Consider the following 27,469-nt stretch of genomic DNA (forward strand, 5'->3'; position numbering starts at 1 on the left):
GCAGCTCTCAGGCCACTCTTGCCCAAGCCTGTAGCACTTCATAGGGTTGTTTTGACCCCAGGGCAAGACCCATCACTTTGCATTGCTGACCTTCATACCTTGGCTCATCAGCCAGTCCAGATCTCTCTGCAGTCTTCCAGTTCCCCAACAGATCAACACTCCTGCTCAACTCAGTGTCACTGGGAAACAGACTGAGGGTGCACTTGATCCCTTCACCCAGCTCCTCGATAAGGATATTGAACAGGACTAACAGGTCCCAGTACTGAGCCCTGGGAAACAACCCTGGTGACCAGCTGCCAACTGGATGTAATTCCACTCACCACCACACTCTGGGGCCAGCTATTCAGCCAGTTTTTCACCCAGTGAAGAGTGCACCCATCCAAAAGTCATGAACAGCCAGTTTTTCCAGCAGAATGCTGGAATGTGGAGTGTAAAGCATACCAATGCACATCTCAAAAAAAAAAGTATTCTAGGAGACACAAGTACAATTTCTGGCAAGAGAAGCATGACAGCAGAATAAAGCCTCTGAAATACAAAAGCTTAGCAATTCCAAATAACACAATTCAGATCTTATCTGAGCTTTGTATAGCAGGATATACAGCTGAACACACACAAATTGTGCAATCATGCCAAAGTGTCAATGCTACTGTGTTTGTTCAGTTACATACAACTATATAGATAACTGCAAATGTTTTGTCCTCACACAGAGAAAAAACCCAAAATCACTAAAACAGAGTATTTATTATTTTAAAGTAAAGGGCTCTAATCTATAGAGATTATCATGAGACTCTGCAGGTTAAAGACATCAGCCATTTTTCATTCTGCACTAAATTTATTTCATATCCTGCCCATGTTATTGGAATAAAAAGGGCTGTGGGAAGAGTCAAATTCAAATGTCACTTGAATGAAAAGAATTGCTCAGTATACCTGAGCAATTTTTTAATCTGCAAAAGATTATTCAGGAGCACAGGTTAACTCCTACTAAGTGTTGTTTCTGTGTTGCAGTGTGTAGATGAAATGGCAATAGAAGTGTTCTTCTCTCTCTTTTTTGAAAAAATTATTTCAGTGAATTATTCCTGTATAATACCAGGACAAATTATGAATGCTACCACCAAAAAAACCCCAATAATAGTCTGAGTTCAGGGGCTTCCACAATACAGCCAGTTGAATTACTTGAAATTAGAAGTATGAGTCACCAACAGTCATGAACAAATCGGGAAGCTATCTTATCACTGTTCAATATACTGAGACAGGTGCACTGATTGATTAAGCCAAATAATAAAGACATAAAGAAGGCAGAAGGATGTAGTAGAAGACTATGACTCTTGCTGCATGATCTGGGCAAGGCAGTTGTCTGGCTTCATCTTCTTTCCAGGAAGAAAACAATACAGAAAGTGATAGTGTCATGGCCCTGCTGACTGCTTGCAGCATGCTAGGGAACACAAGTGATTTAGTGAGAGAAGGATCTCATTACACCATCTGTAATCAGCACCAGTCAGGCATTGCCCAAGCCCATTAAGGAGCCCAGTGAACAGCTGGATCTTCTGCTGCTCACTTCTGCTCTTCCTTAAGGGATTTCACAGTGTAGATATTCTGGCCCAAGACCTAGATAAAGCATAGAGAAGGAAGGACAGGAAATTATCTGTTGTTATTCAAACCTTGAGATCTTTCCCTTTGAACTTCATCTTTTCTTCAAATCAAAGTGCATTCTATGCATTGTCTTTCATAAAGTTATGGTCTTCCTGATATCTGACTCAATAATTAATGTGTAAAGTTATTGCTTGCATGCATAATTTTTCTGTCTTATGAATATGTGAAGGAGGAAAGATTATAAGTTGTCAAATGCTTCCAGAGCCTCTCTCCATGACAGAATGATAGATCCCAATGCTGTATTTAAAACACAGCTGAATAGATAAAAATAGTGTTTAACTTTTATAGTCATTATGAACCACAGTAATTTATTGAACCCTTCAATCAGCTGAGGAAACAAAAGATTGGGAATGGGTGAATGACTCATTTCTTTTCATGCTGTGTGCACTGATGCTCCAGTAACTTGATGCTGAAAAGGCTAAATAAGACTGCACAAATGTATCACTGAAATGAAGCAAACAAAGCACATCATAAACAAAAACAAATCAGTGGAAAGCTCTGAGGGAAACTCCAACTAGTGGTTGGCTCTTAATTAGCTGTATCTGCAGGATGTGTCTGAAATAGTTGAAAAGACAAATGTAGATTTTGCAGTGATTCAGGGAAAAAAAAAAGATAGTTTCAATAGGAACAAAAAGTCTAAGTAAATAGGCTCAGATATTTCTGCACCCAACAACTTGACTAAGGAATACATGCAGATGTTTTGCACTCTTTTTTCTCTTTTCCCTATCCATAGGAGGAATTCAGATGTCACGTTTACACAAAGCAGTTTGACTGTAACCTCACAATATATATAGATGAAAGACATCATCTATTTATATTTACAGAAAACACTGAAAGATTTTTGTGCTACCCTGTTTATAAATTGGAAGCTGAGGTACCACCTGTCATGGAGTATCAGTTGTTGGTTATTTGAATAAATCTGCCAAAACACAGAGATTCTGATTCAGCATAAAAATTGTATCTCATTCTGTAACCCTTCATTAACCATGAAGAGTTCCAGAAGATTCACAATAATTCAGTTTTCTACGACAAACTCTGTGTTACAAAACTCAGCTCCCTACCATGCATCCCTCACAGAAAAGCAGGGCTCCTTCAAGATTGCTTATAGATCCCAAAGCAGGCATAATAATTATAAAAAAAAAATCAGATGAGAAAAGGGCATATATAATTCATGAACTATTATCATTCTTGCTTGGTTGAATGTACAGAGAAGCCCATTTCTTTCCAGGTGTCAAAGCAATACGTTTCCAGTAATGTAAAATGAAAGGGAAAAAAAAGGGGGAGCAGGGGGCAATCACTCCTTGCCTTGTTCCATCCTCAAAATTTTCTCCATCTCTCCCCAGGGAATTCAAAGAACAATCAGAAATATCATTCCAACACCTTCAAATGAAGGTCAAAACTTGGAAACAGGTGTAGACACTTCTCACTGACTCCTAAGAATGGAAACAATCATCATCATGGACAGTGTTTTGAATGCAGCTATGAATATGTAATCTTACATGATTTTGCATACACTGATGTTGCAGGTTAAATTGAAAACATCATTGCCATTTATGCATTTGCACTTTGCACTCATAAAATGAATATATTTCTTTCAGTTGCCATCAAATAGCACTCAAAAATAAGTCTGCAAGAGGTTTCATTTTGTTTTGAAAATTTTGCTGTTCCTTATGGTATCCCAAAGTCCTCTTTGAATCAACTGACAGAAGTTAAAAGGCATGAACTAAAAAGCAAATAGATAACCACAATGAAATTTCTCATCCAGGTACCAAGTCTGTCTTCGTTACCAGAACTGCCCATTATTTCTTTGTCAAAAGCGTTCATGACACCAAATACAAATCCAAATCACACTAAATAAAAAGCAGCGAGAAAAATTCCTAACAGAGGAAATATGAAGCTAGCAATAAATGTATGGTTCAATCTAATTAATCTGTGTTGTTTTGAAATATCAATTACTGTAATTGCTCTTCATGGATCCATTAAGATGGTAGGCAATTATAAAGGTTCTTGAACCCCATTACGGGCAGTGCAAGCAGATGTTATTCAGTATTTCAGATTAAAAGTTGAAAATATTCCATCATGCTGTTTTGAAATATCTGATAATGTACTACTTACAGGGGAATATCAGGCCTCACAATAAAACATATATTTTGTCAAACCTCAGAGCAGAGAAAGTGACATTATAACACAAAAGACAAGAGAACAGTTAAAATCTCAGGTACACTAATTCTGAGAAGGGAATGTTCCCCTTTGTTCCCATGTGCCCTTAATTATTGACAGTGGAACAGAACAGTCCCTCCTTACACAGGAAACCTCTTCAGACAGAAGTCATCACTTGTTGCCACAGAGGCTTACAGTGTTTAAAAAAATACTGCTGTAACTCCCCAGTGGAGAGCAGAGGCTCTAAGAGAATACAAATTGTAATTGAAATGAAGCTGGTGACTAAATGCAGAGTCTAAATATAAACCTCAGTTTGGTTTATTGAACATATAGACAGAGTAGAATCATTAGCCTGCCATTATGCATCTACTCTCACACAAATTGAGCCATTTAAAAGACTCACCATGCAGTATTTTATCCTTCCTTAACACTAATGTGGTGTCTTTGAAAAAACAAATATTAAAAAGGATCAGTTTGAAGCAAGAGGTTACCTTGAAGGTACCTGAAAACCACAAAACCATCCTGTGATGTCCTCCTTCATGAAACTCACAGCATTGCATACATTGTAAGTGTAAAAATCACACAGCAAGCTTTGCCACAGGCCCAGTTAGAATCACCATTATTTGGGGCCTCTTGGAATGGAGAACAGGTTCCACTAATCACATCACTTAGTGATGCTTACTACAGCATCATCTTTTACTATTGTTAGAAATGTTTGCCTTATTTTTTTATCTACCATTCTTTCCTATCCTGCTGGCTACTTAGCACTACTTGTAAAGAAATTCTGACTTTGGTACTACTTGCCCTTATTTCAAACATACTATTACCCAAAACCAAGTGCAGTGCAATGAATATACAGTGCATTGAAAGTACACCTCCTGAACTATGATTTTGGATTGCTTATTTGAAATACCCAGATATTTCTTTTTATGTGACATCAAGACCATGCAGAACATAGTTGTAATGAAATTCCATGCAAGTATTGACAGTTTGTGCTTTTACCTACCTGTACCATTCAGACCAGGTATTAGTAGTCATTATTCAGTCTTAGTCCACAACAGCAATCACCATCATTACACAAAATTTCATGCAACGATTTTTAGTCTTGATTTCATCTTGATTAAGGATAACTACCACTTGACAAATGAATCAATTAAAACCGCATTGATTTTGTGGGAACAAGGAACTTTTTTTTCCTCTTTGCTAAAGGGCCAGCCCTGGAATTAATGCTTACTTATTTTTAATTCTTTTATGGAGTAAAGGAGACAGTATCAATGACCTGTCAGATAATTGGATTGCAAATGTTTATAGTAAAAAAAGTCTTTTAAAATCAAAATGCAGTCAGAGAAAGTGCTGGCTTCACATTCCAAATGAGAGTCGTAGACTTTTCTTGAAGATACACCTTCATTCATAAATAAAACAGAAACTAATGACCTCAGTATGTGTCTGTATGGAATCCAGATATCAGAATTGTGAATTCTTTTTTCAAAGTTAAATTCAGTGGGCAAAACAAAACCAACCTGGAGAAAATTTTCATTATAAGAATAATATAAATATTTAACTATTAGCAATGAATATTTAATATCTGGTAAGAATAAACAGATCTTTAATTACTCATTTGGGTACTTGGAAACAAAAAGGCAAACATTAAAACTAAACATATCTTATCCCTTTCCCATGTTCAGCTTCACTACTGCACTCAGGAGACTTCTTTCCTGCCAGAAAGGGCACAGGGGGAAAGGGCAATGGAAGTTCTGGTCAGGTCATCTCTGCCTCCTTCCTCCTCACATTTCTCCCCTGCTCTGGTGTGGGTCCTCCATGGGCTTCAGTGGATGTGTTCTGCCATGGAGCACCTCTTTCTCCTTCTTCTCCTTCTCCCTAACCACAGTGTTCACACTGCTGTTTCTCTCTTCCCTGTCCATCATTTTCCAACATACACTTTCGCAGTGGCACCACTCCCTGTGTCTGAGGGCCTGAGCCATGCCCTGTGGTGGGTTGCCTGGAGTTGCCTGTAACCAACTCCCACCTCACAGAGGCTGTACCTGCAACCCGCACTGCCACTTTGATATCTGCCACCAGCACAGGAGAAAAAAAGAGAGTGGATATTTTCCCAGTGTTTTTGCATTTCAAGTTCTTCTTCAATTTCAAAGTCTATTTTACATTATTTGGAGTTTATCTTTTTTTTTTTTTACTTCTTTACTACTGAGCTATGTGTAGATATTCAGATACAGCAGGAAGACTTTATCCTCTCATAAATGTTTCTACATTCAGCCTCCACTGTCTCCAAAGGAGTTTAAAAAAGCTGAGTAAAGGTTTACATCATACATGGATTATGTGACTTTTTGTGATTGATGACAGCGCCTTACACTGAAACATTTCTGCCATTATTAAGCAAATCATATTCTAGACACATACCAGTAATAGGAAAATTCACCAAAACCTACTCAAAAAAATGTAGAGCACAACACATTTATGATTCTGACAAGAGAGTTTAGAGACTGTAACGTGTTCCCTGTAATATAATGCAGAGTTCATTGCCTTTAGCACAGCACAATCCTTACTGACATAAAGTAATTCCATGTTAAGATTGTAATCAGGTCCCTGACTGGCTTATTTACTTGCCTCTGGAAGAAAACTGAAACATTCTGTTGGTTTTCTGAGCCAAGCTTTGCACTAAATTTAAAATAATAAAATTGCAGTGCTACTGAGATTCCATGAATGTCTGTGTAAGTAAATTCCACTCATTTGTTCACAGATATGAATTCTTACAGAGTCACAAGCAAGATAAATAAAAGTTAAGATTTACATTTGAAATTATGATGCCTACAGTCATCCACCCTAACGATGACTAAATGCTCCAGCATCAGAAATCTAGGCATGTTAATGCTCAAAGAGAACCTGCTGTATTGGAGGTGATATAGCCTTTTTCTAGCTCATAAAATATAGCTGTCAAGAAGTCACCCATCACTGAGGAAAGAAATTTCTATTTTACAGGATTTTAAGTAGCATAAATCATTACAGCACTCCATTATCTAAATGATCTATTGCTCCACAATCCTTTTGAATTAATCTAGAAGAGATTATGTCACCTTGCTGATTCTGTTCAATGTGTAACATTCTGAAGACTTTAACACCAAGCTAGATGGACAAGATGGAATAATACCCAAAAATATCACAATATCAAATTTGTGATTATATGAGTCATTCCCATTGAGAAAGAACCACATTTAGCATCTCAGAAAAAACTCTTCAGAAATACAGATACATGTTATATGACAAAGTGACAGTCTATTTATGCAATTCCACATCAGTGGGCACTATTTCTAAGGTCATTTAGTCACTTAGTGTGAGTTATTGTTCACACCTAATGGAGCCTCAGGTCTCATTTAAGATATTACTTACCACTGGCTATGTTTGCATGTCCTATTTGCATTGCAGCTAGATCTAGCCAACCCAAACACACCATGTCAAATGTCATAACTGTTTGCTGTAATGAGAATAGCCTCAAGTAGTTACAAGTTAAGCATAGAAGAAAGAAAAACTGCTGAACAGAACAAATCCTTGTAGATCACTTTTCTTTCTACAGAGCATCTGCCTATTACATCATCCTTGAAAGTCTGTCATCTGATAAATTATCTATCTGATCTCAATAGAAACTGATACAACTTGCATGTTCACTGATGTTCAAGTTCCCTGCCCAGAAGACTGATGATCCCTGCAAGACGCTCCTAAGCTTTACAGTGCTCAACATCATGAATGGAATGAGAGGTTTACTCTGAAATTCATGTGACCTACTGTAAATATATTCACTGAGATGACCCAAGAGTAATTCATGTCTGAAGTTTGGTGTGTAAGATAATTCTACAGGTGACAGATTTTTGCACAACTTGCTTTGATTTAGGTGCAACTGTTCATCATTACACTTACCACTTAATTTCAGACTTCTGGAAAACATGTGTTATTATTAGTTAATACATCTGTATTGATATTTGTAATGCCCTTCCTTCTGTCTTTTTGAGCTTTTTTTTTTTCCTGCATCTTTCTTTGTGGACATTGCCACCAAAGAACCCTTAAGGCTTAGGAAATGATAGAGCCATATTTACACTTCTTAAAATTTACCTCTATTCACCATTATAATTTTTGCTGTGTAAATTACTGAAAATTATTATAAAGTTATGATTATATGTTTATTATTCAATTGCTATTCCTCTGTATCCTTACAAAACCTGGACAAATATTTTCTTGACCATAAGATCATGGTGATATCTCCAGTCAAAAATCAGTCACCTAGGACTAGTCAGTGTAGAAAGCCAATAAACAAATTGACAGCTTCATATATACATGACCAAGAGACCTCTAAGTTGATTACATCTTGCAGGTGTCTGTACTATATGATAATCAATGATGCATCACATTCCAATTTCTAAGGGATCATCTAAGGTCACCCAGAGGTATCAAAAAATCTTGGAATGTGTGATGTGAAACAAGAAGATAGCTAGTACAAAACTAAGTTCAGATTGTTCAGATTAGATATTCCTTTCTACATCCAGAAGAAGAGGGGGAAAGATCAGCATATTTCTTGCCTATGGTAACAGCTTTTAAGTATTAAAACATACTGAAACTATTAAAACAAAACTGTTACTCATCTGGGCACAAGCTCAAAAAAATGATACTAGAGGTAAAAACTTGAATAAAAATATTCAGAATTCATAACATTTGCATGCCAACTCAAATTAAATATCAATCCAATAATGATAAAGTGGGTTAGTAGTCTGTGCTTTTTGGCAAAGGCATGGATTAAGATATTAAATAAATTTTAGTTCACAAATATTAAATTGTACCTCTAATTCAACAGATAAGCATACAACAGAATTCTAGTAAGTCATTACATACCTAGAAATGTCTGCATTTATTAGTGGCATTTCTGGTTTATATTAAATCCCTTTATCTTCAGAGTTCATTCAAAGCTTATATGAAACTTTAAAGTGTGGGAGCCACTTTGAGCTACTCTTCAGTTATGCTCCAGTGCATGCTCTGTATAAAAATCTGAACCTTTGTGCAGTGGGGGATAAATACCTTATTTCTCTACATAAAATAATGTAATTCCTAATGTGTTGAGGTAGTATTTTCTCTGAGAAAGCACAGTTTCTGAAGGCCATTTCCAACAAAGACTGAGTAAATGGAATAACCTTTGGGTAGCAGAGCATTACTGATACACCTAAATATTCTCTCCATGGGCATTTTGCCCATAATCTTAAACACTGTTCAAACACCTTTCCTGACTCTCAACTTGGTTCTCTAACTACAAGGTCGTGACAAGAATCACCACTGCAAGCAGGTCACAACCCACAGAGCTTCTGATAGTCCTGGGAATAACAGATTTTTCTTCCAGTAAGCACAAATATGAAGTTAGGTAAAAGTCTAATTTTTTTCTTCTATGTTAGAGAGTGTAAGTTTGTCCAGGTCAATTGACCTGGTGACACAGAGGGTCTTCCAACTTAATTCTTTAGTCTGACACAGCTGTACTTTATTAAAGACTGAAGGTCACTGCAAAGGCTAGGTTTAGAAACTGAGCAATCGCTGGTATGAATTCATTATTTCACAGATACATATTCATTGTCACTAATAGTGGGTAGCTGGAAAGTGTTCTGCATTTGGCAGTCCCTCCTCCAGCCAGAGAAGCCTCATTTGCCCAGAATACGAGAGGCTGCTGCTCACACTCACCTTGAGCTCACATCTAGGTATGGATCAATTTTACAGGCATAATGTGATGGAATGTGTCCACGTGTGATAGCAAACTGAACCAAGTGTACTCTATTCCAGTATCCCAGCTGGGAAAATTACAGTTTTAGTCCACACACCTTCAGGGGTGTATGGCTCCTATCTATTGTTGGTGCCTGTGAAATAAACATTCAGCACATGCAAAAGCCACAATGATCAATAACTGGATTATGCACTGGAATATGCAATGCATTTTGAATTTTAATGGATCTTGAAATATCTTCTACACTTCAGTTGTTCATTTTTCATTGCAAAGGTCATGGATTCCAATATGATTAATGCATGAAAAATCTTCTAAAAAAATTCCATCAACATACCTTTCTTTGAGAGCAGCCCTCTTATTTCAGTATGCATTGAAACAGAATTCCACTAAATTTCTTCTGCCAGTGTACATCTCCTTGTTAACTTTACTGGGCTTTAGGTTAAGCATTGAAACAGGGAAAAAAAAGCCACCAAACATTTGAAGAGCTATACACTACACCTGGTCTTGGGTCACAGAGTTATTCCCTCTTCTGGCACAGATCTACTACAGAAGAAATGGTTGTGTCTGTAGGTGCTGCAGACAGTAAGCAATAGCGGAGAAAAAAATTCTTTAAAGGAGTTTTCTAGAATGAAAGTAGCAATAATATTTAACACTTAACTCTCCATTAGGTATTCTAGCTCCCAAAAGAGGAAAAGAAAAACCATTTCCTCTTCCTCACCCAAAATAAAAGTAGAAATCACTGAGTTAATTGCATCATTACATTATTCCATAATTACTTTCATTTTGGCAAAGAAACAAAAACCAGTAAGATTGCTTTGATGAATTAAAGTAAGGAATTCTGACAGACATTTCAAAATAGCAGGCATGTATGATTTCCATGAAGACCCTGAAAAGCAAATGTCTATCATCCACTCTCCTTCCCCCCAAAAAAAAACTGGCAAAAAACTTTGAAACTGTTAGTTATTTAGTTAATATAAAGAATGCCATCTACCGGCAATAACAATAAGTAGCACTGTTTATGAGTTGCTAGGTGGGGTAAGGTTGCCACTTTCATACACTGCAAACAAGTCCTAAGGTCATTTCTTTAAAAATAAATCTCCAAATTTGAAAGAAGGTGTTATGTTCCAGGTTCCTCTTCAATACCTATTCTTAATCATTGCCTTATGTTTGGAAACAAGTCCCTAGTGGGAAATAACAGACTGGGTTCACAATCCACTCAGAAGGAAGGATGTTTTTGTGAGTGTGGTTCCACAGCCTTATAAACATACACAGCACCACCATAGTTACTAAATGGACACCTCTCACAATGAGCAGAAAGACATGTACAGCTATCAAGGGGTTGTTATTATTAAATTTACTCCAAACACACCATGTTCCTATGGTGGCCTCAGTGAGGCAGAAAATGCTATTAAAAGATTCTTGAGCAAACTGATGAAGGGACCCCACAAGACACCTAGTTTCACATTCAACAGAAATTGAATTCCTACAAATTTTCAAAAACATTCATTGTTAAAGTGCTGTCATTTTGAAACATGTAATTAGGCAATGACTAATTTATAGTAAGTAAAGTAGATACTAATTACTTATAGAACCTATGAGAAAGAAAGGTGCACATATTGCACTTTATAAATAATTAGGAGCAGCATTTCTTCAGATACACTATCTTTAAAGTGACAACTATGACCCATTAGAGGGGAAAAACCCACAAACCAACAAACAGACAAACAAAAAAATCCAAAACAACTAAAAAATCCAAAGGTTCAGATAACACCAGTAATGGTTATTATCTGATTTTCCCATCCCTCTCTACTTCTATGTCTCAGAGGGACCAGATTCAGCAAAGATTATTATGTTTATGAAACAGCAGCTTCTTGAATCTGGTATTTATCTGTTGCTCTGAAAAGCTGTGTAATGTAAGAAAGTTGTTTTGCTTGGTTTTACCCAACACTATGCTTTAAATTTTAGAACTGGAGAGCTGAGGTAACAGTAAATTTTACTGAAAGTATGATTTAATCAGAAGCACTTATTTTTTGGGTCATGTCTTTCCTTATTGGCTTTATGAAGTGTGATTAAAATGACAAACTAAAAAGAACAAAGACATGGACAAATATCTGACTTCAAGTATGCCATAAAATAATTTTTCTAACAGAACTGACAAAGCTGTCTCCTGAAAGTATTCTGAGCACTCGACAAATGAAGGTGGCAAGGAAAGGGCAAAGCATTTGAACCCACAGGCCTACTAGAAAAACTTCAGCAGTTCCTGTAAGAGAAATGCATTAGTGGCACTCAGAAAACAAAATGACATAATGTATTACAGCAATTTCTAGTTCTTTCTTGTGAAACCCTGGCTCAGAAAGAGAACCACAAATTCTGGGACAAAGATTTTGACTGGGAAGAACTTTTGTTAGCAATTTCTCAGTATGGAGATTAGCTTTCAGCCTGACTTTTCCTGATTTTGAACTGTCCCTGAACTTTGCACAAGTTTTCTCCAAACATAAATTGCAGAAAACAAGTTAACTGTAGCGTTATTGCCCAAGATTTCATATAAATATTTAGACTTATATCCCACAAATATTTTAAAGGTATTTAGGCTTTTTTTAAGATACTTCCCACTATTTATTAGTAACTGCAAAAACTCTCAATGAGAGATCAAAAGCCAGTATTTCCCCCAGCTGCACTTCTCTCCATGTTCCTTGCTTCCATTTAAAATATTTAGTCCAGTCTGTACTCGGATCTCACAATACACAAACATCTCTAAAAGCATGTAAAAGTAGGGAAACAATTCCATATCTCTCTCTCAGGGGGCTTATGCTTTCATTTCAGTTTTTCTGTGCAAAGCGAGGATACAAATGCTTATAAAATCACAGGGAACAAAATACATTAATGCACTTTCCACAAGAAAATGTTGCTGAGTTTTATAAATAGGTATTTGATGGACTTCCAAAACTCTAAAGAATATAGTTTTGCAGACAGTTTACTTAACAGCAACTTAGAACACTTTTTAATTTTATCAGAAAAAAAGATGCTTTTGCAAGATACTGGGTTTTTTTCCCTCATAAATCATATATTGATCACTATGAAGGCTCACACCAAAGAAGAAACCTCTGAAAGTAATACAGTAGAAATTTCGCTTAAATATCAGTCAGTTGATTTGAATTCAGCATTTGCTAAATGTATTAACTTCTAAAAGTTTGATTAAAGAAATATGGACTTTTTTTCTTAATAGGAAACCCTACATACTTTGAAAATGAGATTAAATTACTTAATAAATTACCTTTGTTCTGACTCTTAGAAATACCTGTATCTCTAATGTACCAGTCAGTGCTTCATGCAAAGTTGGCAAACAGCACTTTGGAATTTAATAAAGCAGAACATAACTATTGATATAAACATGCAAGTCTAGTTTTGACTACCAGAAAAAAAAAGGCTTAGCTTTTTATTACCTTTCTTCCAAATAGAATATAAAGAAATTTTTAATCTTTGTCCCTATGTGCTTCAAATACCCTACTGATGTGCAGTTACCATGGGTCATTTTATAACATAAGTAAAACATAGCAAAATACTTGCAGAAAAATAGGGAACTCCTCAAACAAGAAATTATGAAAGAGATAAGCAAGTAAGCATTGATTAGGTTAGAACCTGGTCAGGTTTAAATCTAGTTAAGAAAAAGGGTTTCATTTTTCCCACAGAATGTTGGACCTCCTAAATTATTCTATCAAGTCCAGACTTCCTTTCCAAAAAGCAGATCCTAGAAAAACATGACATGGTATTCACCAACAATCTGAATATTTGCAATTCTTAACAGTTTTTAGCTTAAAAATTGGTTTCATTTGAGTTTTCAGGATCTTTCAGGTATTTTAAGTAAAAATTTTCATAAGCACAAAGTAAGGCAGAAATCAAATTACTCAATCAGCCTAGGAACCTATTAATCATCTATCATACTATACAAAAACAATTTTGGGTCAGAACTGATCAATTTATTTTACACAAGTTGCTGCCTTGAAGGTGCAGAGCAGATAACAGATTCAGAGTAAGTGGTGGGTCCTTGACATTGTGTACTGGAAATTCCTTTCTGTCACCTTTTCCTGAAGGCCTCCTAGCTACCACACCAACTTCAGTGCAGAAAGAAATTCAATCTTCATGAGAATAACCACAGTATTTGACAGATGTCTCTTTACTTGTGAATTAAATTGGTCTGGGACAGTTCCCCGGCACTGAGGCCAACTGGCATGGAAGAAATGGCATCTGTACTATCAAAGCATCTTCCATGAAGGCAGCCTGATCCAGACTGCCTACTGGGACCCGTCACTAGCCCACATCAATTCCTGAGCTGCTAGTAGGAATTATTTGGAGAGAGTCCTAGCTAGCACAGGGCAAAAGTGGCCCAGTGGCTTTTCTATCAATCCAGCTTTAGACAAGCATGTTTCAGTGCCTTGGGGTGCCACAGAACTATTTAATTTACTAGTAAAGATGTCACTGCCAAGGCAGTCAAAGCACTCTAAAATGACAAGTGTTTAGGAACAGGACTTTTATCTGCACATCAACAGCAGAGGTTCCTTGCTCCAGCAGACTTCTATTACCTTTATTTATACTGTAGTAAGACATTACATTTGGGGTAAATAATTTGGTAAATTGCAATGATTCATAGAACTCAAATGCCAGCATCTAAAGGTTAGCCTGATAGTAATTCTTTTAAGGACAATAGGATAAATTATGAGTTATGGCAATTCATATTGTAGTAACATAGATATATAGAAGAAATGGGAAAGTAATTTCTGATTTAGAAATACAATCATTCCACCAAAACCAAAGGCTGAAGTATCATATTTTTATGTCTAGTCAAATTTAAGATGAACTTCACCCAGAACATTCTTCTGTGTTTACAACAGCTAGCATCTATTTACCATGATGACTTGACTCTGTTGTGCACACACAAGTGCATTTCCAAATGCAAGTTGACTCATGCACTAATATTTCAATATACATTCATTTCTTATGGTGATGAGTAAATATTTTTGACAATACAAACAATCTCAGTTTTTGCTGCATCATACAACTTCATGACTTTACAGATTTACAGGAGATATTTGTTCTAGTGAACAAGCTGTGAAATCTAATCAGCTCTTGCATAAGCACATGCACACATCTCAATTGCTTCTTTTTTCCAGCAGAGATTCTTTTGGAATATTTCCTCTTACTGTGATTTAACTAAGAATACTTGATATACCAAAGCCATGAGAGAAGGTACTTAAAGGTACTTCCATTTCAAATAGCTATGTCACTTGCACAAATGCAAAATTAACTTGCATCTATGTCTCATGTTGCATGCATTGCAAAAGCGTTCATTCTTAAAATTACCCTTGCACATTACAATGAATAATTTTTTCATCAGTGTGAATAATTCCTGTATCTCTGAAAGTACTCAAGACATTCATAAACCCTGACTTCTGGTCAGACATCTGAAGTGAACCAAAATAGGAAGACAATTTGGAGCAGCAAAAATCTAAGCTACTTTAAAAATTAATAATAATTTTAATTGGTTATATCTTCACTGACTGGAATGCATAGCTTACATTCTACCTCCTTAAAATCAGTTTATTATATAAAAAGCAAATGTATTTCATGTATGTTAGGCATCCTTCAGCAGAAACAAAAGAAACTTCAAATCTCTGACTGTCAGGATTTAGTGCTTAAAAACATGCAGTTTCTCTGTCCAGCATTGACAACAATATATTTGTTTTCTAGGCTCTGACAAGCACATACCATCCATCAGAGGCCTTGATGTGTTGTGGGTCTATCTGCAGCTCACTATCTAATCAAATGAAAGAGACAGACCAGAATGTAGATTTAGAGGAAGTCTAGTATAAATGAGTGTCAGTCCAGTCTTTGATTAGGTAATAGCAATTATGATAATTACAGCAATCCTCTGCTGGAAAACATTCTAAAATTGCCAGCCTGTAGCAAAGTGTAGCACTTACAAGAATCCACTTATTTCTGAACATTTTTAATCCTAATCATGTTCTTTCAGTTGTAAACAGTATAATTTGGCTTGCTAATTTAAGACAATGATCTACTACAAATATTAATATATAGGTAAATAGACATTAATATATAGGTGAATTATTCTAAAATATAGTAATCATCTACATTTATAAATCTCACTAGAATACAAATAGAACAAGCATTAAAATTTAACCCGAATTCAGACATAGTATTAGGGAAAACTATTATTTCTCACACACTGTTTTTCTGGATAACAATTTCAATATTGAGACTTTTGTATTATAGAAGAAATAGGTAAATATGATTAAACAAATAGGTGAATATGATTTTTTCCCTCTCGGTTTGCATTTTGTATTATGTTCCTCACTCTGCTAAAGAAATCAAGTTCAAACAATTTGAAAAAAACACGGGTGCCTGAAAAAAAGGCCAACTATGTCCAAGATTCACTAACAACTACTGAATAATGACTTTTAGAGTAGCAAACGAGAGTCAGAACAATTGAAATGGGGAAATAAAGGTAAAGAAAATTAATCAAGACTGGGACGTGGAAGACACTATGCACAGAAGGTAGCTAGCTGTCAGAAAGGCAGTCCTGGCCTTCAAGGGCTCTCACAGATGTCTTCATTCACAGATGTCATTTCACAGATGAAAGAGGTCCTTGTTGGAGAAAGAATTATGATCAAGAGAACAAGAATGAGGAAGACATCACACCCAAGAAGTTTGCAAAGTGTCCAGAGGTGGTAGCATTTCAGAGGCACTGACTGAGAAAATAAGAGGTATTTTTCATATTGTCAGTGGTCAGTGCTTACAGCCATCAGAAAAACACTTGAGCAGTTAAGTCTGTTATTTTACAGATTTTTTGCCATTTGTACCCTAACCATTCTTACCCTTCAGATTAACCTTACCTAAACAAGTGCTTCCAAACACACTCCAATAGGCATATGGTTGGAAAAAATCCCATGTAAACTGGCTGTGATTAGCAAGGCCTCCAACCTTGAGGCTTTCTCCAGCTCTAAGACTGCAAAGCTTCTTTTAAATCTTTTCTTGATCAGGTGGTCTGTAGCAGACACCTACCACACTCATAATAAGTAATTACATATTAATATATCACAGATGAATAATCAGATATATCATATATAAATAATTGATCTGGCCTCTTAAATATTCCATTTAAACATCAGAATTTTTTTGTCCTTCACTGCCTTATTTACTGGTGAGAATAAAATGAAATGTATTTTAATGAAAACATGCTATATTGAAAAAGAGCATGCTAAATTAATGTTGGTGAGCTGGCATCTGTGGTAGTTACTCTACCAGCCACTGATGCCATGGTTTAAAGATTCCTTTTTTATACTGGGCTTTTATCCCATAACCTTTATTCCTAAGTATTATCCTAAACCAGATAAATTATTTTTCCTCAATTCTTTACTGCTTCTCAAAATTCTTACCATGAAAACAAGTGAGAAAATTCAGAACAGTAAAAGTTCTATTACAGAATTACCACACACTTGTAATATCACCTGCATCTCAGAGACAGACATCTTCCAACACACCCTGCTTCTTCCAGAACAGATTAAGAAAGCATTTATGCAGATACAAAGTACTTCATGAACCATTTTTTTACTACTTAATTATAAGCACTGCCAGTAAGGGTTCACCAAAAAAATTAAATGTTCTTCCTTTAGTTCCTCTGTCCCTACTTGATGTCTCCCAGAAATACAACAGTATAAGGTAAAAACAGCAAGGAGTGCTATAGGTGGGTCACAAATAAGTACCTTTCTCTACAGAGAAAAACTGAAGTGATAAGCTCCTGAGCACTTTCTGATTTCAAAAAAAAAAAAAACCCAGAAAAAAAAAATTAAAATTTGGAAGCTTTCCTAACAAAGACAGCTTCCAGAAGATCCTGCTTCAATTTAGAGAGAAAGGCTCAAACAGAGCCTGAATCAGAGAAGCTGTTTAAAATCAGTGATCTAAACTATTAATATACAAATCTAAAAGGAGTGGGATCCAACTATTTATTTCTATTTTTTCCTTAGACTTCAACAGACAACAAGTGGAGTGCAAAGTGCCAGTCCAGCATATAAGAGCATTCCAAATTGTATGACAAATGCTGTTATACCAGCTCATTCAGCATTAAAGTAATAGCACAGCAAGAGTACCTCTCTGCTTGAAGCACACAGATGTAGAAGAGCTTGATCTCAAAGTTGATGAGATGCAAGCTAGAGATGTGACACATGACTTGAATTTGTGTTCTGTTCTTGTTACACCAGCTGATAATGCTACTTGCTGCCAGGCTGTCAACTATAGTGCTTTAATTAAGACCTCCTTCAGAATGCAGGGGTCATGCAAAATGAATGGAAACAGCATGCCAAATTCAGAGATGATGTACATTAGAGTAATTTACACTTCAATTAAACAGCACAATTTGCATAATAAGGGGCTGCAGTAAAGAGCTAGTAGCAGGGGTAGTAACCTAGATTTTACCTTAGGATTGTTTATACTTTTCTGCTCTGACCCCATCCTGTCATGTAGAAAAGTATAGTGAATTATTCAAATAGCAACTTCCACTATCATCTCTCCTTACTGAGTCAACAAGCCATAAGCTTCAGAAGCAATGTTCTTCTGTAAGTGTCTAATAGAAACAGGAAATTTCTTTTGTTTATCAATTTTGGCAATGTCATACTAGAGGGAGACCCCAAAGTCCTTAACTAATAACTGCACTTAGAACAAAAGAACCAAAGCTATAACATTATAGAACTATACTCAATGAGGTTCCAGTGGTAATGAAACAGAACTAGTTCTCCTGATGTGACACATGCCACCAGCAGCCTTTCTACCCTTTTAAGGCATCCTACCCAGCTGTAGGGACTTACCTGTTGTAGAGATGAAAAGATCAGGTTTCCACATTACAGTTTGTATATATTTAAAAATCTTGAATATTTATTGAATGATGTAATTCAAAGGTTTATATGAAGCTATAGTAGTTAATGATCCAACCCAAAATTATGCACAAGCTGAGTGTTTAATGTCATCTTTTCCATGAGTCATATAAGACTTCACAAAGGTCAGAAGACAGCTGTATAGCTATACCTGGTTTTAGGCAGCTATTTAGCACATTATTTTTATCTAGGTTCCATCTACTCTCGTCACTGCACAGATACGATTATCTCATGTGTGTTTCTCTTTCCTTCTGTTTATATTCTCCATTTTGTATCAACTGGAATCTACCACAGTTGATACAACAATTTGTATGCAATGAGATGTTTGAGAGCAGCACAAACTGTGTATCATACAAAAAGACACACAAGATGCTCCAGAAAAGGATTAAGTCTTTGCAGCAAGCACTGGCCAATGGCTCTGCTCTGTGGAGTCATCACTGACCTTTGCTTTCAGACTTCAGGAGATGGTATCTGGCCAGACTGGCAATAGCATTACAGAACACAAGGGACTGAGTCACTGTCTTAGCTCACCACAAGGAATCTTTAAGAATGCATTGAACACTGTTGCTCTTCCACTAAGATAATCAAAATCTAATAATTTTAAAAGGAGAAAAAAGGGCAAAGTTATTGCTGTTGGTAAACTTTCAAAATGACACACAATTTTTGAATGAATGATTTAGTGTTTTGAAAATGGGGCTTGTGGGCCTTTTCAAAAACAACCGAAATCTTTTATGTAGAGAACCAAAAAATCCATTTTTCAGTTAGCCCATGCTAGAGCATAAGTGTAAGGGGGAATTTCACCAATAAATAAATAGTTTCATTTTCTCCATGTGACAAATAAATAAAAGCAATTTTAGAGAAGATATTTAAATGCTAAAATACCAATAAGAATATTTTTCCATTATCTGGCTTTGTAAATCTGCCATGGAATGGCTGCACTCACCAAGGGTAAGTGAGGAAAACAAGATTTTTTTTAAGAAAACCTCTCTCATCTATTATTCTCAAAACCTAATCTTTTTATTTTCAATTCTCTTCCTAAAGTCTTTTTTATTAAAACTATTTTTAAATCTGCTTTGTACCTGAAGGGAAAACTCAAGTGAGTGATGTGCATTTTAAAGAGAAAATGGTTTGTCTTTTCCCTTAATCCTGACAAAAATATAGTACCTCTTTATTTCAAACCATAATGATTTTTGGTATGTTTTTTCCTTTATGTCTGACACTGGTCTTGATGTACAGTGTGTTCTTAAAAGTAACAGATTTTCACTGTGAAAAAAGTGAAAGTTTTACATCTAAGCTAAAAGTCACGGAGCAAGTTGGAAAAAAAAGCAACACTCTTGGGAATAAGAGTATAGAAGGAATTCTTCACTTTATATGAATGATGATGCCTAGAATCAATCCTCACCCTCAAAAGACTTTTGTAGGGAAAGTAATTTTTGGAAAGTACTTAATAGGTTTTTATTCCCAAAATTTTCTTGTAATCTTCTCTCAACCTTATACATAGCCTCGTATATGGTATAGACAACCTGATTGATGTAATAGAGAGAATTTATAATTGCTCTGTCTTTATAAGACCATTTCAGCATGCAGAAATTTTCCTTTGCTACTCAGCATGTCAATGGAAGACTTCTCTCTCCTTCACCCACTGGAGCAGCTAAGAAATATAAGACTATGGTGTAATACTTTTCTGGCAGCCTCTATGATATCCCCACATGCTGAGCAGCACCCATGAAACAGCTTGCTATTCTTGTGAGTGGGGAAAATCAGGAAGGGAATTACAGTCTGAAAACAAAGGTCGTTTCATCTACCCTCAGAAGAGCAAAATACAGACTGAGAAATCATAATTTATAGCATTTTATAGAAAGTGGTTATCTAATTGTGTTCCTCCTAACCTCTTTTCAATTCTCTATAATTTTTAATACAACTTTTATATACTCCTGATACATTAAAGGTTACAAACCCCCATTTTCTTTCCCTGTTCTTTCTTTTCTATACCTTTTTTTCTCTTCTTGAGATTACATGACTGATAGTTAAAGGATTCTCAAAATCTGGGTGGATTGCGCCAATTCTCTTAGTTCCTATTGCTGTAAACAACAAAAGTATCTAAATCTAAAAACAAAAGGTACAGATGAACAGAAAACAGTCTTTAAGGAAACAATACATGGCCAAATCATAAAGTCATGCACCTGCATCTCTGAGAATTCTGTTGTGTATTCTATTCCATACAGGAACTGCCTTACCAAAAAATCCCACTAAATAAGGACATTAAGTACTCAACTTCTTTGGCAGTACAGTGGATTAGTGACCTGGGCAAGGATAACTGTTGTTGTATCATCATTTTCAAATGGAAAAGACAAAATCTCCTTTTCCTTTTCAGAACTCTCCTCATCACACAATCCTCTCTAAGGACATCAGAAAAATTGGGGATGTTTTTACAATTCTATAGTGTTTCCCACTCCTGAAGGCTTGAAATCAATTGTGTTTGATTAGAAAACCTTATTTTGATTCATCTGCTCATATCACACTTCTTCCCATGACAAGAAGTGAGATTTCCAAATGGCACCAAATTTAACTATGCAAGTCCAATGACAATTTTTCATAGGAACTAACCCCTACTTTAGCAGTTCAGAAATTTTCTTACACTTTTCTTTTATTTAAAGTATCATGGACAAAGGGGAAATTCAAGGAGTCCAGGGTAAAAAAAATACACTGTCTAGTAAAACAAAGATGAGTAGACCAAAACATCTTCCCAATGTCTTAAACAAAATTGTTCATAGAACTAAAACAAGATACTGCTTTCCATTTTTAAATGGAAGTTTTCATGGGGATTTTTTTTTTTCTAGCCTGGAATTGCAGAATGTCTTGTTCCTTCAATACAGCAGTTGTCTATCATATTATGTCCTACATCCACATATGTGGCTTTTGCACTCCTTGAACACCTTAGTGATCACTTCTTGTTTGAAAATCAAAGTTCATTGAAAGCCACTATCAATTAAGCCTTTTGTTCCCATCGATACTGCTTTTGAAAATTTTGACCAACAGGTCACTCAGTCAAACTATTTCACCTGAAAATTACCTATTTCACTGCCAGGATCTCAACAGCAGAACACTGCCAACATCATTAGGTGTTTATGCAGAAGGCCAAAAGGGTAGAATTATTGTCATTAATGTTAAAATCTTTATATTTACTCTTCTTATTATACTTAATTTTAAAAATTCAATATTATATATTTATTCAAATTAAAATTATTTTTATGGTTTTTGTTTTTCCTCTGTCTTCACAGAGGACAATGCAACTAAATCATAGAACTGACTCCAAGCTCTCAAGATACACGACTTTTTGTGAAGCAGATGAAAAAAGAGACCTTTAACATCCATAAGGACAAGGAAAAAAAAACCCCAGTATTAAAAAAATAAAAAATTGAATCAAAAGTCAATGCTCCTTTCTTTTTAGTTATCATTCCTGCAAGCATGAAAAATAAAATGCAGTTAATTCTCTACAGATGCCCATTCTCCAACTAACTTGTAGCAAAAAATTGTGTTGTAAAATTTTAGCAGGAAAAGAGAGAGACAATTAACTGGAAAACTGCAGCTTAGTTAAGAAAAGAGCAAGCAACTGTCTGTTAATACATAGTTCTTTTAAGATACTCCTAATACTACATTTAGGAAGTAAATGAGCTGCTATACAATTACAGGGGGAAAATGGTACAATTATCACAGAGATAACTTGGGTGAACAGCCTACAATTTTTGACTATGTTAGATAGTATTAGTGAAAGAATAAATCACAAATGAACTGACATTAAGGGTCAAATGCAGTCCTTCAAGAGAAGCTTTAGGCCTATCCCAGAAAATACTTAAATGGGCAGAATTCATAACAACTTCAATTACCAGTTCTGGAAATATTCTGTCTTGTATTTACTTTTCTCTCTTCTCTCTGCAGAAAACCACATTTCACACAGTGACAGAGGAAAATTAGCAGGTCCTTTTACTTCTGAGAAAAATTGCTTGCAATGTATCTTTTAAGTGAGTGCATGACTTAGTGTATATTTTTAGTCAAAGCTCTTAAAAAGGCTACAGTGTCACAAAGAAATGCTTTCAAATGAAAAGCCAATGGCCAACTAGCAAACTGTGCTGAAGCTCAGCTGCATTTTATAGAAGTCAGTCCTGCACTTAATGGGCAGTTTCTCAGAGTAAATCCAAACAGTCCTTATCACAATGGTGCCACAACATTTTACACAGGCTGAAAATCTTATGCTGCTTTTGTCAAAAAATGCCCAGTCTAAATCCATATTTTTAATCTATCTTTAGTAAAGACTTAACTACAGCAATTTTCAAAGCATCCTTGAAAACCTTCAAAATGAATGTTAAGACATGTAAAATAAAACACAAAGCAGGAAAAAATATGTGACCTCTGTATTCTTCTCCTCCCTCCTCCTAAATCACAAGTTATACAGGTGTGATTCATGCACAGTAAGCTAAGAAGGTACACATTTTTCATTACTAGTAATGCTGGGCATCTGTAAAAATTCTTTTAATGGAAGTACATTTAAAGGGCATAAAAATTCTTCCAGAAATGTGCTTACCTCTTCCAGAGCAAGGTAAATTGGAATTTCCTTGGCATTTTTTAGCACTTTCTTCAACTGACATTGGACACGAATGTGGATGTTCACACTTTTTCCCAGTCCATCCTTCTTTACAGTCACATCTTCCACAATTACACTGTCCATGACCTTTATAATGAATACAATTCAAGATTAACCTCCATTCAGATGAGGTATAAAAAACTCTTAATTGGATGAACTTTATCAAAGTTGAAGCTTCATTCAGTAATGAGACTTGCAAAAAATACAACCAATTCATTATACCCACTTTTGTTTCTGAAAATAGCACTGTCTACCATTCCGTTTGGGCCGTATTCCCCTTTCTGTTTTTTTTCCTTAAGGGATGTTTAGCCACTTAGCACATGATCTAATGCAAAAGGGTGGAATAGAGATTAAAAATACACATTTTACCACCATTTGGAAATGTGGAATGTCATAAGGCAATATTTACTTTTATGTTCTTTTTCTACCATGGTTGCAGCATATTCTCTAAGAAATATATCAAAACCATCCTTTATCTACTTGCAATCAACATGATCCACTAGAGACAATCATTGTCTCATAAATTCCAAGCCTCAAACCAGTGTCTTCTACTAAACAGTGAAATACAAATAATAAAATTTTGAAATATTGGACATAATCAATTCTCATTTCAGTAGGACAATTAGATGTCTTTTTTGCTATCTTACGGCAAATTAGAGACTATTCCCTGCACATATATTTCCTTTATATAAAAGCAAACATATGCAATTTTTCTTGAGCTTTTCTCAAGAAAAACTAAAAAAAAAAAGATAATTGTCCTTCTCCCTCTTTATGCTCTTTGCAAAAAGCATTGAGATTCTGGCAATGCAAAATGTTCCTAAGAAAAGCCTGAGAATCAGCAAAACAATATTCCTTGCCATAAAATCAAATATCTATTTTCATGAGCTCAGACAGCAGTTTAAATCTCACAATTTTCACACAGTTGTCATTCATTGGACACAGGACCAAAGCATTGCTCCAATGTCCATTTTTCTATCCATGTTCTTCTTGAAAACCATAGTAACAGATTTATATGTCTTTTTAACCAACTTGCACTTAAATACCAATTTATAAAACATATTAGTTTATTAGTTCACAAGGAGAAAATGGGAGGAAGCAATCATTCTAGGAGTCATCAGATTACTTCCCAAAATGCAAGTCTTATTAACTGCACAAAATAACTTTTTTTTACATTAGTTGTTTTCATTGAAAAGCATTACAGGCTTCCTCTTGTTTAGAGGATGAGTTCAGATTAGATTACAAGGAAGAAATTCTTTACTGTGGGGATGGTGAGGCTCTGGCACAAGCTGCCTAGAGAAGCTGTGGGTGCCCACCCCTGGTAATATTCAAGGGATGCCTGGATGGGGATTTGAGCAACCCAGACTACTGGAAGGTGTCCCTTCAGGGAAGGAGTCCCTGGTAGTGGTTGAAACCAGATGATTTTTAAGGTTTCTTCCAACACAAACCGTTCTCTGATCCCATAATTCTTTCCTTTGCTTTCATGTGTACCTGCTGACAGGTTGTGAATTGGATTTATGATCCCTGACCCAGAGAGATACTTATGGGAGGATTAGATATTTTCATACAATAGTTTCTTTGCTAAAGCCACAGCAAAGGAACTAATGAAATGTGTCACCAGACAAATTTTCTTAATGGAAGCATGTTTTCTTCCCATGTCAATTCATGAGAGCTATTATCTCTTTAAATTAAGATAATCACTTTAATGTCAAGAAGACTTCTGAAAGACAATAATTCAGGAACATTCTGAATGGCACTTTAGGTGTTAAAAGAAGGCATCTAGTAGTCAGTATGATATACTGTGAAATAAAGTCACCTCAAGTCATATGAAGTTTCTGGAGGGAGCTGCCCTCGTGTGATGTTAAATCCTCACATCAGGGCTGTCAATTCCTGTTGTTTGTATTTTATTGAATAAACATAGAATTTCATTCAGTCACAGTGAAGCTCTTTACATGAAAACAGGATTTCCTATAATTTCTCCATGCTACTCAGGACAAAGTGGTTGCCTGTCTCTACCTATTAGGTAGACAGAACAAGACAAGAAAATTTTGTATCATCTCCTTTTGATGAAGGTTTTAAGAGAGATGGATTATTTTCCCTAATCTAACTAATCACTCTTGGATTCATCCCAAATCAATTTACAAATAATTGTGAGAAACAATGAGGTTATTTTTCAGATAGACCTAATGCATGTACATTTTGTGCAATAAAAATTTATTTCATATAAGCAATTAAAAAACCTGTCCCACTACAATTCCTCTATTAAATATTTGATTTAATTGCAGATTCTGCCTGACTACCACAATAAACCAAAATTAAAACTTTTGCATCTTTTCTATTTCTGAAACAAGACTAAACAGCATGACTAGAAGATATTGTTAACACTGCTTCATGTGCAAATGGATTTTTTTGCACAATCTATTTTAGGAAAGTATACTTGGATGGCCAGCTAAGACTAAATTAGGGTTTTCTAAAAGATAATGGAAAGGGAATGGATAAAAATAATTAGTACTAAAATTTTTGATGAGGAGATGGAAAAACAAAATTGTTCTTGAGTTTTAGTCACATCAAGCAAGCCACATGAGTCCTTCCTTTCATATCTAAATTTTCTTCATTTACAGTTATGTCTGTGTAACAAAGAACAATGTACCAGTCCTTAATCCAATGCCAAATGGCAACATCTTCCCCCAATCTCATTTGTAACTGTCTGTACTTTCTTACCCTCTGCTTTCTTACAACCATTACCATCCTGGGCAGCAGCAGCTGCAAAGGCAATATTGTCCAGGAAAGGGGAGTTCAAGCATGACTTTTTCAGTTTCACAGCATTAGTTGTAGATGACAAGGTTTGATTTAATTTAATTAGGTCTGAAACTCTTGTGTTCACCATTAACTATAGAATGCATTTACCTTGTTGATTTGTAGCTTTGCATTCCTTAGCTGATGCTGATATTTTGATCAGTCCCTGAGTGCTAAAATCCCTCACAGCAACACAGTGATACATTCAAAAACTGACAACCAACTCAATCTTCCTGCTACTCTCATGACTTTGTGACTGCACACAGCTCTACATCATTCCAGCTTATTCATTAAACAAATCCTTAAATAAATATATAATATCTGCAAGTGGTTGAACAGTAACTAGTAAATTAAGTCACTGAAGATTTTTGGAATAGCTTCTTTTCCTCCCATTTTATTAGCTAGTGATTCCTCTAAATTTATTAAAAACAAAACAAAAAAACCCAAACCAAAGCAAAAAATAAAAAAAACAACTCACAAAAAAAGCCCCACAACTGTTGAGAAACTTTTTAAACAGGCAAAGAAAAAGCTGAACATTTAATGTACCATGCTGGTTTCAGCTTTCTTTCTCTATTACAGACAACTCCAATGATCTTTCTGTGGGACATATCTAACTCTAGGAATAGGAGGAAAATATATGACAACATTATTGTCCTTGATGTGACTGCATTCTTCCTGTTATTAATTAGGCCAGACCAGGTTTTTACAGGATGCACTGAAGCTGACAACCTCCAATCTGTAAAGTCACTTTGAAATCACATTCATTTGCTTTTGCAGAATTCCTGTGTGCACAAATTGCATGCTGTGTATTGAACAAAGTCCTTCTCTCCCACCTAGTGTTACCATCTTTATTAGTATTCACACAAAATTGCATGCAAAGTCTCTCTCAGAATCTCAGCTTTTGTTAGCTGATACATGGAACATCTAAACTGCAAAACCATGGCTGGATGGATGGATGGATGAATGGATGGATATTAATTGTTTTGGATATAATGCTCTCAAGTCCAAGTGGAAGAAAAAGGAAGATGGATGTGTCTAAGATGTACAGTCTGGGCTACAGCTACAGAAGAGCAGCTGGGCCACATATTCATATTTTTCAAGTATTGATGCCCTACTTGGTCTCATGTCAATTTGTCTCATGTATTCTTAGGGGACTGTTTTTCATTGACTCATTTACTTACTCTTCCTTGAATTTCTTCTTCTTTATTATCATCTATCACTCTGCCATACAAAATGAAACAACGAACACAGTCCGATTTAATGAACTTTCCAATTTTCCCAAAAAATTATACACCTAAATTTTAAATTTTCAACCATTATCCAGTTCATTAAGTTACTGTGAACACAGGGGTATTAGAAGAATCTAAAAGATTCTTCCTAAAAGAATCTAATATTTATAGGATTTTGTTACATGGCATGGAAAAAAATACATAATTATGTCTTTAATTTAAAAAGCCCCCTCCAAGCTCCCTCCTTCCCCCCAAGCTTGGTATATTTTAAGATAGGAAAATGAGAATT

General features: G+C 35.6%; 1 protein-coding gene across 1 annotated transcript in view; it reads right to left on the reverse strand.

Annotated features, from left to right (window-relative positions):
• The window catches only part of ITGBL1 (integrin subunit beta like 1), a 126,202-nt gene that overhangs the window by 36,156 nt on the left and 62,577 nt on the right, over positions 1-27,469 (reverse strand). Inside the window, exon 7 of the mRNA XM_071430887.1 lies at positions 23,099-23,245. Within this exon, the coding sequence (XP_071286988.1) occupies positions 23,099-23,245 (147 nt within the window). The remainder of the gene's footprint in view (positions 1-23,098; positions 23,246-27,469) is intronic.

Source organism: Agelaius tricolor, unplaced genomic scaffold (genome assembly GCF_023055355.1).
Source record: "Agelaius tricolor isolate 1412-34295 unplaced genomic scaffold, bAgeTri1.0.p SCAF_7, whole genome shotgun sequence".
NCBI classification, from domain to species: domain Eukaryota; kingdom Metazoa; phylum Chordata; class Aves; order Passeriformes; family Icteridae; genus Agelaius; species Agelaius tricolor.